The sequence below is a fragment of the Tauraco erythrolophus genome, chromosome Z (genome assembly GCF_009769465.1).
Source record: "Tauraco erythrolophus isolate bTauEry1 chromosome Z, bTauEry1.pri, whole genome shotgun sequence".
Taxonomy (NCBI): domain Eukaryota; kingdom Metazoa; phylum Chordata; class Aves; order Musophagiformes; family Musophagidae; genus Tauraco; species Tauraco erythrolophus.
The window spans coordinates 57,860,474-57,873,687 of record NC_141496.1 but is presented as its reverse complement, the minus strand read 5'-3'; the positions used below and the strand labels follow the sequence as shown (position 1 = coordinate 57,873,687).

Genomic DNA, 13,214 nt, shown 5'->3' with positions numbered 1-13,214 from the left:
CCTGCCGGGACTGCTGAGGTTCATTGGTCCGAACTCCCAAGGCAGTTGCAGCAGAGAGAGAGGACTGAGATCTGAGAGAAACAGCCACGCAGACACCAGGGTCAGTGAAGATGGAGCAGGAGGGGGTGTGCTGGAGCTGAGATTCCCCTGCAGCTCGTGGTGAGACAGCAGGCAGCCCCTCTGCCACCCATGGAGGTTAATGGTGGGAGCAGAGACCCACCTTCAGTCCATGGAGGACCTCACGCTGGAGTAGAGATGCCTGTGCCTAAGGGAAGTCGTAGATTGTCTCTGTGGGCTGGACCGTGTATGCTGCTGGAGACTGACAACAAAGCAAAGATGCATCTGAAGTCCTTAGAGGACCCCATGCTGGAGCAGGTGGCTGTGCCTTAGGAATCTGTGACTCCGTGGGGAAGAAGCCTGCACTGGAGCAATCTGATGGGAAAGAATTGCATCCTGTGGGAAGGACTCACACTGGAGAAGTTTATGGACTATTTTCCCCTGAGGAGGTGATCCATTGGAGCTGGGAAAGAGTGTAAGGAGACATCTTCCTTTAAGGAAGGAGCAGCAGAAACAATGTGTGACAACGGATTTACAACACCCCCCTCTGCCATTCCCTGTTCCCCTGCTTTGCTGGGGAAGGAGTTAGAGCATAGTGGAAGAGAGGAGTGGAGGGAAGGTGTTTTTTAAGATCTGGCTTTGTTTCTTGTTCTTTCTGAATGAGCCATTAACGAATTAAATGAATGTGTCCCCAATCGGAGTCTGTTTTGCCCCTGGCCATGGTCGGTGGGTGATCCCTCCCTGTTCTTATCTCAACCCTCAGACCTTTTGTTACATTTTTCTCCTCTCACCCTCACTGAGTGGGAGGAGTGAGCTAGTAGCTGCATGGTAGCTTAGCTGCTGGGCTAAACCATGAGACAAATGACTTGCCAAAGAGCGAAACACCTGAGTTGCAGATGCAGTGGGCTGTCATTGCAGAACTCAAGGGCTGGGAAGGATCAGCAGAGACTTAAGTTTAACTTGGTTATTCAATGTATGCATTTTTCTCCCAACTCCTCAAATAGCTTGTTCAGTTAAACTTTTGCTAGGGGGTGGGAAGGGCATCGCATGTTGGGAGTGGGCTGGATATTGGGTTCGGGGTGGTGAGCAGTTGCATTGTAGTTCACTTGTTTTGTATTATTCTTTTATTAGCAGTATTGTTGTCATCCATTCTCTCTTTGTGCTGTCCTGTTAAACTGTCTTTATCCTAGTGGATGAGTTTTATCTTTTTCTGTTAATTTCTCCTCCCCATCCTACTGAGGGGGAGTGAGCAAGTGGCTGTGTGGTAGCTTCGCTGCTGGCTGGGCTAAACCATGACAGTCCTTGTTGGCAGCCAACATGGGGCACAAAGGGTTGGGGTAATGACAGATCTGACTTGAGCGTGTTAAATTTGTTATATGTGTTTATTGTATTCGTTAGATAGTCACTGGTCATAATGTTGGTTTGGTAGTTCACATGGTTGTGTTGCGTAAATCCTTACGTGCTCTCTGTATTCATTGCGATGCTGTTTATCACCTCTGGGAGGGGGATCAGGACGCCCATTCTGCTGTTCTGTGTAGCATCCATTTACGGACACAGTAATGCCACTGGCCACGAGGTTAGGCTGGTATTTGCATGTGGCATTGTTGTCGTATCTGTACCTCGGTTGCCACCTCTCAGCATTTATTAGTAATCACACCCAATCTATGAGCAAAACAGACGGGGATACTTTCCCCTGCTTTTTTGCCTCCCCTTTCTCCTTCAGGCTAATTACAACAGCCTTTGAGGATTTTGAATATTCTGGGAGTGTTCTAGCCAGTGTACTCTTATTACTGTGTGTCCTGAAGATGTTTCAGATCTTGTCTGGGGTATAACAGCCATTTAAAAATATCACATAGAGATTAGCCCTGAGGTTGGATAGTTATGAGTGACAGCGTGTGTAGGAGAGCAGGGGCAAATGCCTGGGTTGGTGGGCACCTCAGGTATTTTAGAACTTCACCCCGAACAAGTGTAGAATCCTGAAAAACTAGCAGAGTATTTGGAAAAAGTATGCTGTCACCCTCACAAGGCCGGGCGAAGCTCTGGAATATCTGCAGTACATTGATGACATCATTATATGGAGCAACAGTGGAAGTTTTTGAGAGGGGAAGAAAATGGTTCAAATCTGTCTGAACACCCGGAAGGCACTCCAGAAAGAATTGAGTCAAACAATAGGACTAATTTCTGCAACAACCTTCTAGGCACTTGGGCTGAAGAACATGACGTTGAATGGGTGTATCACGTTCCCCACCATGCACCAGCCTCCGTGAAAACTGAACGATACAATGAACTGCTAAAAACTACACTAAGAGCAATGGGTGGTGGAACCTTCAAAGACTGGGACTCGTTTATCAAAGGCCACCTGTCTGGTTAACACTAGAGGATCTGCCAATCAAGCTGGCCCTGCCCAGTCAAAACTCTCTTGTACTGTAGAAGGGGATAAAGTCCCTGTAGTGCACATGAAGAATATGCTGGGGAAGGCAGTGAAGGTTAGTGCTGCCTCAGGCAAAGGCAAATCCACCTGTGGGATTGCTTTTGCCCAAGGATCTGGATGCACTTGGTGGGTGATGCAGAAGGATAGGGAAGTCGGATGTGTGCCTCAAGGGGATTTGATTTTGGGAGAGAAGAGCAAGTGAATCAAACTGTATTATGCTAGTTGCTAAATAACCTTGCTACTGTATGTCATCACTACTACAGTTCCTATATCAATGGTATTGCAGTAAGAATCACCCAGATTAGTGAAGGATGGATTTTGATGAGACTGAAGAAAGTGCAGTGGTGATGAGACTAAAACTGGCTTCAGGAACTGGTGTCCAGCAGCTTCCTTGAGATTGACATCTTCAAACAGCAGGCTGTGGGCATGTATCGTGCCAGATACACCAGCCATGAGCTCTGGGTGCAGCATGCAACAGCCTAACTTGACACACCATCTCTCCTGCCCTGAAAGATTGTTATGACAGATGGAGACCCAAAGTCATGGATTAAATTAACTCAACGGATGTATTAGAGGGATGGCCCATACGCTAAGGCTATGATATCTCTGTGTGTATATATCTGTGTGTGTATGTATAGACACATATCTACCAAAGACAGGAAAGCAGTGGTGATTAATCAAAATGTATGATATGGGCATGACACAGATGGTATAGAATAAGAGGTGGATAATGTCCTGGGTTTGGCTGGGACAGAGTTAATTTTCACAGGGAGCTTCGAGGGGACACAGCTAGGGCAGCTGACCCAGGCTAGCCCGGGGACTATTTGATACCGTATGATGTCACGCTCAGAAATAAATTGGAGGAGCTAGCTGGAGGAGGGGCATCACAGATCGGGAGTGGACTGGCATCAGGTTTCGGGTTCTGAGTGGTGAGCAATTTGTATCACTTGTTTTATATTGTTCTTTTATTAGTAGTATTGTCGTTATTATCCCTTTTCTCTTTTTGTGCTGTCTTATTAAACTGGCCTTATTCTAACCCATGAGTTTTACCTTTTTCTTCTGGTTTCTCCTCCCCATCCCACTGAGGAGGAAGGAGTGAGTGAGTGGCCATGTGGTAGCTTTGCTGCTGACTGGGCTAAACCACAACACAGTTCTATGAGTGATTGTTCACATGCATGTTCCACTGTCTGGACAGAAATATTTGGGCAGTGGTATCAATCCTGCATGTTTTCTTAGTACTTGTATTTCCTGTGGAGATTTTGAGGACCAGGAAGTTCCTAAAAATGCATATGTACTTAGCAAGCTTAGAGGCATGATCCGATTTAAGCTATTAAGTGTGTTTGACACAAATCATATTGGATTATAAACCTGGTATATTTGAGAATGTTGTCAAAAGTTAATGTTTTGAAGCAAGTCTTTGAGCAACCTGATCTAGTGAAAGATGCCTCTGCCCATGGCAAGGGGGTTGGACTACATGATCTTTGAAGGTCCCTTGCAACCTAAACCATTCCGTGAATCTATGATCCTTCACTGCAAGACCATAAACAATGCAATGTTCTTTTAAAATACTGTCTTTCTAGTATCTCTGGCAAGTATAACACTCCTGTATTTTACTTTGGAGTAGCTGGCAATGCAGTTTTAAGTTTGTTTGTCAGTGTGGATGTTTGGTTTGAATTTTGTTGTAAAAGTTTTAGTACCCTATTGCTGGGTTTTGTTATGAATGTAAAAATAATTATGTATTGGGAGTAGAAGGTTCATGAAGTAGAAGGATTGTTGAAAGAGAAGAAAAATTGAGGTGTAAGTAAACTTTGCTAGTATTTGAAGATGTCTTTACTCTCCAAATAGCAGTTTTTGCTGCGAATTTCTATGCATCCAGCAGCATGAGAGAGCAGCTAGAGATTCCCCATCCGTACTAACAAGTTGCTACCTCAAGATGTCATAGAGTTTTTTTCAACTTTTATTACAGATCTGTCTTAGAGAAATGTAAAAGACATAGGATCTTACATACTTTTTCTATTGCTCAGCATAAAAATGTAGGTGGAAAGCCTTGTTCTTCCCAGCAGTAGCCTGCTTTCATGGGTAGATCTGAAAAATAAGTCATTCCTTCGCTTGTGATGGTACGTTCTGAAAGGATAAATCTGAATACACACTCTGATTTCATCTGCATGCTTCTCAGGTGTTTGAAGAAACTGGGTTTGACATAAAAGATTATATCTGCAAAGAAGAATACATTGAGCTGCGAATTAATGATCAATTAGCACGGCTGTACATCATTCCAGGAGTTCCCAAGAACACAAAATTCAACCCCAAAACTAGAAGGGAAATTCGGGTATGTGTTGTCTTGTTTGTGTCTATAGGAACCTTGTTGTGGAGCTTGATTTTTTTTTTTTTTTTTTTTTTTTTTTAAGCTAATGGTCTGTAAAATAATGAAACTATCAAGCATGATGAATCCCTCAAATACTAGATGCAAATGGCATCTTAGCTCTGTAGGGTCTTGTCAACTGCTTACAACTCTGCTGCAAAGGTTGGTTCTTAGCCATCTGTCTGACATCTCCATTCATCATGAAACCGACATTAGACCGTGCTGTCAAACTACAGTTCTCCCCTTCTTTTCTCTTAGGTGGTGTAAGTGATAATCATTTCATGTTATTCCTAGTTATAGCTGCATATATAACTATATATTCTTCTGAAGATGTAATTATTAATTGGTGACTGTCTGCGTGGTGGTGATGAAGAATTCTTACAATGACAGAGTTTTGTCTCCCTGCTGAAGAACTGTCTTCATCTGATCTAATGCAACCAGGCATGCCATTTTTGTGCTGCCTGTAGAGCTACATTGAAAACCTGTTCAGTTTGTAACTTCTTTCCCTAACATGCATTGTATCTCGACCAGGGGTTTTGAGGCTAAGTTCTGCAGTAGAAAAGCTCACTTGGGTTCTTCTACACTGTGTATATTCAGAATTCCTAATTTAATTCCCCATTCTGCAGAATGCACAGTTTTAATAGTTAAAACGGTAATGAATAAATAACAACACAAATCCTGTCCTTTACCCGTATTTTTTTCTTTTGTAATGAAACCTGAAACTTACTCTGTAAACTACATCTCTGGTAATTTTTGAACTAGTATTGGTGGTCTAGTTTTGATAGCATTTTTAATAAAAATAGCAAGAATAGCAGTGGCTTTGAAAGTTATTTAAAGCCTCTACGTTTATTTATGGCATTCAGTGTGCAGTGGTTTGGTTGGTTTTTGAAACCCTTATTCAAAATGAATAATGAAACCCTTGTCTCTAAAATGGAGAGACACGGATTTGACAGATGGAACACTTGGTGGATAAAGAACTGGCTGGATGGTCGCACTCAAAAGAGTTTTGGTCAATGGTGTGATGTCTACATGGAGACCAGTGTCAAGCGGTGTCCCTCAGGGGTCTGTTCTGGGTCCAGTGCTGTTCAACATCTTTGTCAGTGACATGGATGACGGCATTGAGTGCACCCTCAGTAAGTTTGCCGATGACACCAAGTTGTGTGGTGCCGTGGGCTCGCTTGAGGGGAGAGATGCCATCCAGAGGGACCTTGATAGGCTTGAGAAATGGGCCAGTGCTAACTGCATGAGATTCAACAAGTCAAAATGCAAGGTCCTTCACCTGGGTCGGACCAATCCTAGGCACAAACACAAACTGGGCACAGAGTGGGCTGAGAGTAGCCCTAAAGAGAAGGATTTGGGGGTGTTTATAGATGAGAAGCTCAACATGAGCCGGCAGTGTGCTCATGCGGCCCAGAAGGCCAACCGCATCCTGGGATGTATCAAGAGAAGTGTGGTCAGCAGATCAAGAGAAGTGATTCTCCTCCTTTACTCTGCTCTTGAGAGACCCCACCTCAAATACTGTGTCCAGTTCTGGTGTCCCCACCATAAGAGACACATAGGTCTGTTGGAGCATGTTCAGAGGAGGGCCACAAAGATGATCCTAGGCCTGGAGCACCTCTGCTACAAGGACAGGTTGCGGGAGCTGGGATTGTTCAGCCTTGAAAAGAGAAGACTTCGGTGGGACCTAATAGCTGCCTTCCAATACCTGAAGGGAACCCACAGGAAGGCTGGGGAGGGACCTTTTACAAGAGTGTCCACTGATAGGACAAGGGGAAATGGGTTTAAGTTGAAGGAGAACAGATTTAGATTAGATTTTAGGAAGAAATTCTTCAGTACGAGGGTGGTAAGACTTTGGAATAAATTGCCCAGAGAAGTTGTGGATGCCCCCTCCCTGGAGGTGTTCAAAGGCAGGTTGGACGGAGCCTTGAGTAGCCTGATCTAGTTGAGAGGTGTCCCTGCCCATGACAGGGAGGTTGGATTAGATGATCTCTAAGGTCCCTTCCAGCCTATGCCATTCTATGATTCAGAATTTTGTTGTTGGATGGGGCTCTGAGCAACCTGATCTGGTTGAAGATGTCCCAGCTCACTGCAGGGATGTTGGGCTAGATGACCTTTAAAGTTCCCTTCCAACCCAAGCTATTCTGTGATTCTGTGGTAATACCCTTCATATTTTAGGTGCCATATCTCGCAATGTGTGTGTGCTGTACCATCTGTTACTCTGCAGTTGCAGTCAGAAGAATGACCCTGTTGTTAATTAACCTTTTGTGAAAAACCCTGTTGTGGTCTGTTAATTAAAGTCTTCCATTTCAAATTTTTAATTAAGGGAAATAATTGTGGTTGATACGCATTTGTAGTATTCTGTAAGGCTACAGTAGTGGGTGTTTTGATTTTATTTCTTGTTTTTCTAGAATATTGAGTGGTTTTCCATTGACAAATTACCATGCCACAGGAATGACATGACCCCAAAGTCCAAGCTGGGTTTGGCACCTAACAAATTTTTTATGGCAATTCCTTTCATCAGGTATGTTTGAGTTGAGGCAAGTGCTAGGCCAGTGCCTTTCAGACAACTTTAATTTCTTTAGATTTGCTGTAGTAAGTAGAGATTGTTGCACTTCTCCTTGCTCACAGGCCATTGAGGGAATGGATTTCCCAAAGGAATGAAGATTCCTCAGATAGTGACAATGGATTATCATCTACAGGGAGCACGCCCTCTAAGCTCAACTTGGAAAAAGCTAGGTAAGAGCCAGATCAGTTTAAGACCTCCATATCCTTTTTATAAAATACTGTTCATTCAAAGCTGCTTGTCCTTTCTCCAGGTATTAGTGTTTCAAGTAAAAGAATAGGTTAATAAAATAAATAAAATCGCAGGCATACCTCATAGGACTGTAAATAGGATGAGAAGTTAATTAATGTCATGATACACAGTTTTTGGTAAGTTCTTAGATGTGTTAGGACTGAGAAAATTGTTGAGTCCTGTCTGAGAATCCAAAAAACAGAAGCTAAAACAAGTAGATAACTTTCAGTGCTTCAAGTTTAATGCTTTCGGCACTTAGACAGAGGGAAAATAGGAGTCCCTGAAGTAGGACTGCAAAGTGCTGTCAGAAGCAGCTAGCTACATAAAACCTGTGGGGATCAGTAGCGGAACAGGTGCTGCTGGCTTTTGACTCAGCTGAGCTACAAGCGGTAGAGCAAACTTGAAAATCTATAGTCCCAAAGAGAAGGCTTTGTTCCAATAGTTCGAGTCAGGTCAGCACCAACACTGACAACAACAGGACAAATGCCAACGTGGACCTAGCCTGCTATCTGTGCGGAATGCAGGCAAAACAAAGTTGAGTGAATGCAGTGAGCGTTACTGCAGTTCACACACTAAGCTGCTTAAGCTTGTCTTCCAGGTTATTGTCAAAAAGCAGAAAATTCTGTCATATTTCTCTTCTGCTATCAGTAGGCTTGAAGCTGTATTGTAAATTGTTCCTTTTACCTCTACTAGATCCAAACTTCGCTGTAGTCAGCAGCTGTTTACAGATGGCTCTTCAGGAGAGCAGTTGGTGAAGCCAAAACAGCCACAGAAGCCATATAATAATCCTGAGATGTCTGAAGTTTTGAAAATAAAGGTAGGTTTTTTCTTGGGCAAACTTAAGTGTCTGGGATATTTAAAACAGATGTCTTTGTTCATAAGGTTTCCTCTCGGGAACGAAAATATCAGATTTTATCATTGTAGCATGCAAAAATGAAAGCATGGGAAAGAAAATCTGGGGGATTCTCAGGTTTATCTGACTTTAGAGATGGTGGGTATCAGGTGGTAATTGTGTTGTTTCAGGTATAGATAGCAATTACTACTCACTGTTTTGGTATCCTCTGTGTACCATTTTGAAATAGTTTGAGTACCATTAGGATATATGCATCAGTGTATGAGGTCTCACTGAACTGAACTTATTGTGTAATACAATGTCTATGATAGTGCCAGAGAGAGTTAAGAACAGTTGATGGTTCTTTGTATCTTGAATGTACGTTTGGTTAACTTCAGCGTGCTTCAGTTTGCCTACAAAAGATAGTGTTGCCATGTTTTGGGGTTATTTGGAGGAAAGTTCTAACTAGTAAGTAGGAAGTGTCAGTGCAATAAAGTTCAATGCTGCCATTTAAACTCTTCTCTTTACTACATTTTGGACTTAATGGCAGAGTCAGAGCTTGAGGAGCAATGGCAGAAAGCAGTATCAAGACACTTCCAGCCAAAAGAAGCGAACAAATGGAGTCCACAGTCAACCAGTTAAGCAAAATCATACCTTGGTAAGAAACATGCAGTGGCTGTCTCATTAACAGGTTCTAGTAATGCTTAACAATTGTACAGGCTAGTGTCCTGCTGAAAGAAAGTAGAGTGTACGTGTGTCAAAAGTGTATTTGATCAGAATATTTGGTACACGTTTGTAGCAATATGACATTTCTTACCTGCTATGCATAAACATCTATAGATAAGCGTACTATACTTCAAAGTTCACATTTCGGAAGGAAGTCTTGTTTTAGCAGTTCAAAATTTGTCAGCTGTTTCAGGAGACAATCTTGCAGCTTTCCAGGTTCCTGTCAGGTAATAGCCTACTGCAGTGTGTCACAGTAAGTCAGTGTAGTACATGTCTTATTTGTTCATGTATGATACATTATTGTAAGCGTGGAGTTTTGTTATGCAAGAATTGGATACAAAGTGGTAATGCGTATGCTTATTATTTCCCTTATCTCTAGCAAGAACGTTCGGGTGCAGACTTGACTTGAACACCAGAATCTTACGTAATTTTTTTAATCTTACAGTAGAACGGCAGCAGTTTGTAAATGCCAGTATGATATTCTTGTTTTGTTATCTTTTCCTTGCAGTAACTCATTGTCTCCACAGTTCTGCTGGCTAGGAGAAAGCTCTCTTTTTTTGTTTACTGTCTTTTTGGTCTGCCCCACTTGCCGTGTAGTTTATGGCGCTCCAATTCTACTTTGTTGGCTCTTGGGCAGCAGTGAGTTCTCCATGCAGCTCAGCTGGCTTGTCCAGGCTTTAGTTTTTCTTCTTTACTGGCTGTAAGCTAGATTCTTTCCATTCTGGCTTGTAGTTACTAATTTCTCTGTGTTTTTCATGTAGAAGTGTAAAAATCAGAAACTCTCGTCCTGTAAAATCCTCACTGTAGAAAGAAATGGTTAGTTGTGTTTGGGTCTGAGTAGAAGACTGAAAAGTCAAAGACTGCCCAGAAATTTTCTAGGCTGTTGATGGAAACAAGTGAAACTATTAATACTGCACAGTTACTTTGTAGGTTCTACAGACTTTGCTAAATACTTCTGCAGTGTTTCATTTGCACTTTCATGATTGTCAGTCTTTTGAAGTTTTAAATATTTCATTCCCCAGTGACAGTTTTAATACAATTCAGAGGCTAGGGAACTCTTAATTCGCAGAGAGTGCAAAGGGCCATACTTTTCTCTCTATTTGTGTACTTGCAACAGCAATACCTGTGGCTAAACTCCTCCCTGGAGAGTTCTATGTTTGTGTCTCTAATGCATGCTAATTTAATTGGCAGTAGCCAACGTGTTTGCAAATACATTCCTCTTGCTCTTTGGGACAAGCCGACTGAAAATCGGGCTTATGCATGTGCAACTTTTATTGCACGTCACCAAATGCAAGACCTTTTCAGCTTAAAACATCTAGAAAGCACTCAAAATTTTTCCCTAAAAGCCTGCATTTTAAAAATGGCTTGTTGACTGTTAAAAGGTTGGATGCTTCTGAAAGACTTATCGACTTGAAACACGCTTACTAGATAAAGTAACATGATGGAATTCATGCTAAGTAAAGTAATTCACACATCAGGAGGTGTGTCAAAGCAAATATAACCAGCATGCCTTTTAGCTGATGCTTAAGCTATATCCCTAAGAAATAAAATGCTATTTCTTTATGAAGTGTGTAATGTATGGTCATTCTCTTAACCAGAAATGTGAAAAAAGGCTTAATCCAAGAAGACTTCAAGATAACTTTGAAACAGGCAAGTGCAGTCTGAATTTTCGGCAATTGTTGTGTTAACAGGCTGAAGGCACCTGAATAACAATGGTTGACGGTTTGCCTTGTATGCTAACCTACCAAAGGTTATAAAGCCATATTTTAAGGCAGTCTGAGGTTCTTTTTTGTCTTTTTTTTTTTTCAATTTGGTTAACTTCATGTGCTGCTTCATGTTGGTTTTGCAATTCTTCTCCTTAATTATTAAGACTGTCAGATTAGACTAGACAGCTGAGTGAAAAGTAACTGAAAGCTGGTTTAGGAAAATAGCATCTGAGTCAACACGATTCTGGTAATTAAATGTTAGTTCAAGGCTTTCTGTCCTGCTAGTACTAAGCTGCAGTTGGTGTTGGACTACTCCAGAGAGTGCACACAGTTCTTTACTTACGGCTCAGAAAACAGGGCCATATTTCTTTCCTTCTTATTGAGAAGTGACTTATAAAACAGCACGTATGGGTGAAACTGGTTCTTGAAAATGTTGCCAGGTTGCTGTGATTTTTAAGATTTGTTCTAGCCACTACATGACTTGTAAATATGGCTGGCTCAGTTACCTTCTTCTGTTCATGACCCGACGTACAGATTTTGTCATAAATATTAATTGAATATATGCTTGAGGTATGGCTTTGTATTGTTATTGATACTTTTATTGATAACTATGTCTTTAAAATTTCTTTCATGCTTTTTTCTCTTTAACCAGATGCAGCACATGAGATGTGTTGCTCCAGTGAAGACCCACTGCCAGAACACGTAGAGGGACATTCTGTGTCATCCAATGGCCATGACAAATTGGCTTTCTCATCAAGAGCTTTCTTGAATTTCAAGTTTGACCATGATGCCGTAATGAAAAGTTTTGACCCCTGACAGCAAACTAAATAAGAACAAAAATCAGACTTGCCTGTTGCAATTGAGAGTGTTTCTTATCCAGCCTTACTCTTCCTCAGGAGTTTTTTTGTTTGGTTTGTTTGTTTTCAAATGCAGTGCAGAGACTGACTGGTGGTTTGGAAGGGTTTGTTCTATTTGCAGTATAGGAGTGGCATAGTCAAGTGTTGCATTTTAAATGCAGTATAGCCTTTGTCCACAAAAGTACCTTTCCAGTGTTCAGCTGCTTGTTCCTAGCTGTGCATTAGAGGGCATTCTTTTTTCTTTGTTGTTTTTTGTTTGGTTGGTTTTTTTTAAACTTGCTGTGTGTTTTTTTGAATGTCATTGACTTTTTTTTTAACTGTTGGAGTATACCAGCTTGCTAAACTTTAACCGTTCTGATGTAAATTATTGGACTTCTTAGTCATTATTGTGTAGTACATTGCAATATTACAGCAGTGGCACTGAAACCTAATCTCAGAGGACTCCTCTGTCCTAGTGATTTTGAAATCAAGTTGCACATTTCAAACCTAGCCTCAGCCTGTCATCCTTTCTCTGTCCTGGTTGCTTGCCCAAAATACCTTTCCTCCTTCATATGGATAGATTCTGTTGGCTGGTGATCAGTAGTATTGGGAGTCAAATCTATAGTATGTTGACTTCTTGGACCTACTCTGCCTCTGTCTTCAGTAAGGATACACAAACTGGGTAGAACTTAGCCATTCAGTGTCTAGCTTCAACTCTTACGCACTGTCCCCAGCTGGGTAAGAAGAAGTTGCAAAGTTTTGTGTTATCCAGTTGCAGCTGCTTTCAAAAAAGAAAAGCTTAAAACTTTTTCTGTGTGAGGTTACTTGTGTAGAATTTATACTGAATGTAAATAGATCTCATTGAGGAGGAAGGCAAGTGCATGGCTAATGGTCATTGTGTGACAACAAATGGCTTCATCAGGTTTGCAATAACTATTCGAAGAGTGTCCAGTGTTGTATTCTGAGCCATGTCCTCAGATTTCTTGTGTAGTGTGTGCTTTGTAGATATCCAGTAGTATTGAATTGCACTTGGCAGTTAGCATTTAAACGATGTAGCCTCAGTCTTTTTCAGCTACACTGCTTTCTCAGTAAAAATATCAAAAACTGGAGAGAGGAACAAAAACCAGTAAGAGTTGAGGTGATTAACAGTTAAATCACCTTCATGGTTCAAGTTAAGAGACTTGAACGTGTGCTTTGTAGTTGAGAGAAAAGCACTGAAATAATTCGTTGCAGAAGCTTGTGGTAGCAAGCATGTTGTCCTGTACTTAAAAATGGACTTTTCCCTAACATAAAGGTGAGTAATTGGTGATTTCATAGGTTGAATGAACTGTGCCCTTGTCTCACCACAGTGTATGTTCATGCACTGAGTCTTTATGCAACTTGTGTCATCCAAAAACAAAATCCTGGTCTTCCTTCAACCACCCTACTTTATCTACCACACCTGATCTGTTACCTAGTGCTTTTCCTCAG

General features: G+C 41.6%; 1 protein-coding gene across 1 annotated transcript in view; it reads left to right on the top strand.

The window, feature by feature from the left end:
- The window catches only part of DCP2 (decapping mRNA 2), a 32,270-nt gene extending 19,056 nt beyond the window's left edge, over positions 1–13,214 (top strand). The window contains exons 5-11 of the mRNA XM_086629670.1: positions 4,665–4,817; positions 7,259–7,371; positions 7,479–7,586; positions 8,338–8,461; positions 9,027–9,134; positions 10,801–10,852; positions 11,561–13,214. Of these exons, the coding sequence (XP_086485796.1) occupies positions 4,665–4,817; positions 7,259–7,371; positions 7,479–7,586; positions 8,338–8,461; positions 9,027–9,134; positions 10,801–10,852; positions 11,561–11,724 (822 nt within the window). The 3' untranslated portion in view covers positions 11,725–13,214. The remainder of the gene's footprint in view (positions 1–4,664; positions 4,818–7,258; positions 7,372–7,478; positions 7,587–8,337; positions 8,462–9,026; positions 9,135–10,800; positions 10,853–11,560) is intronic.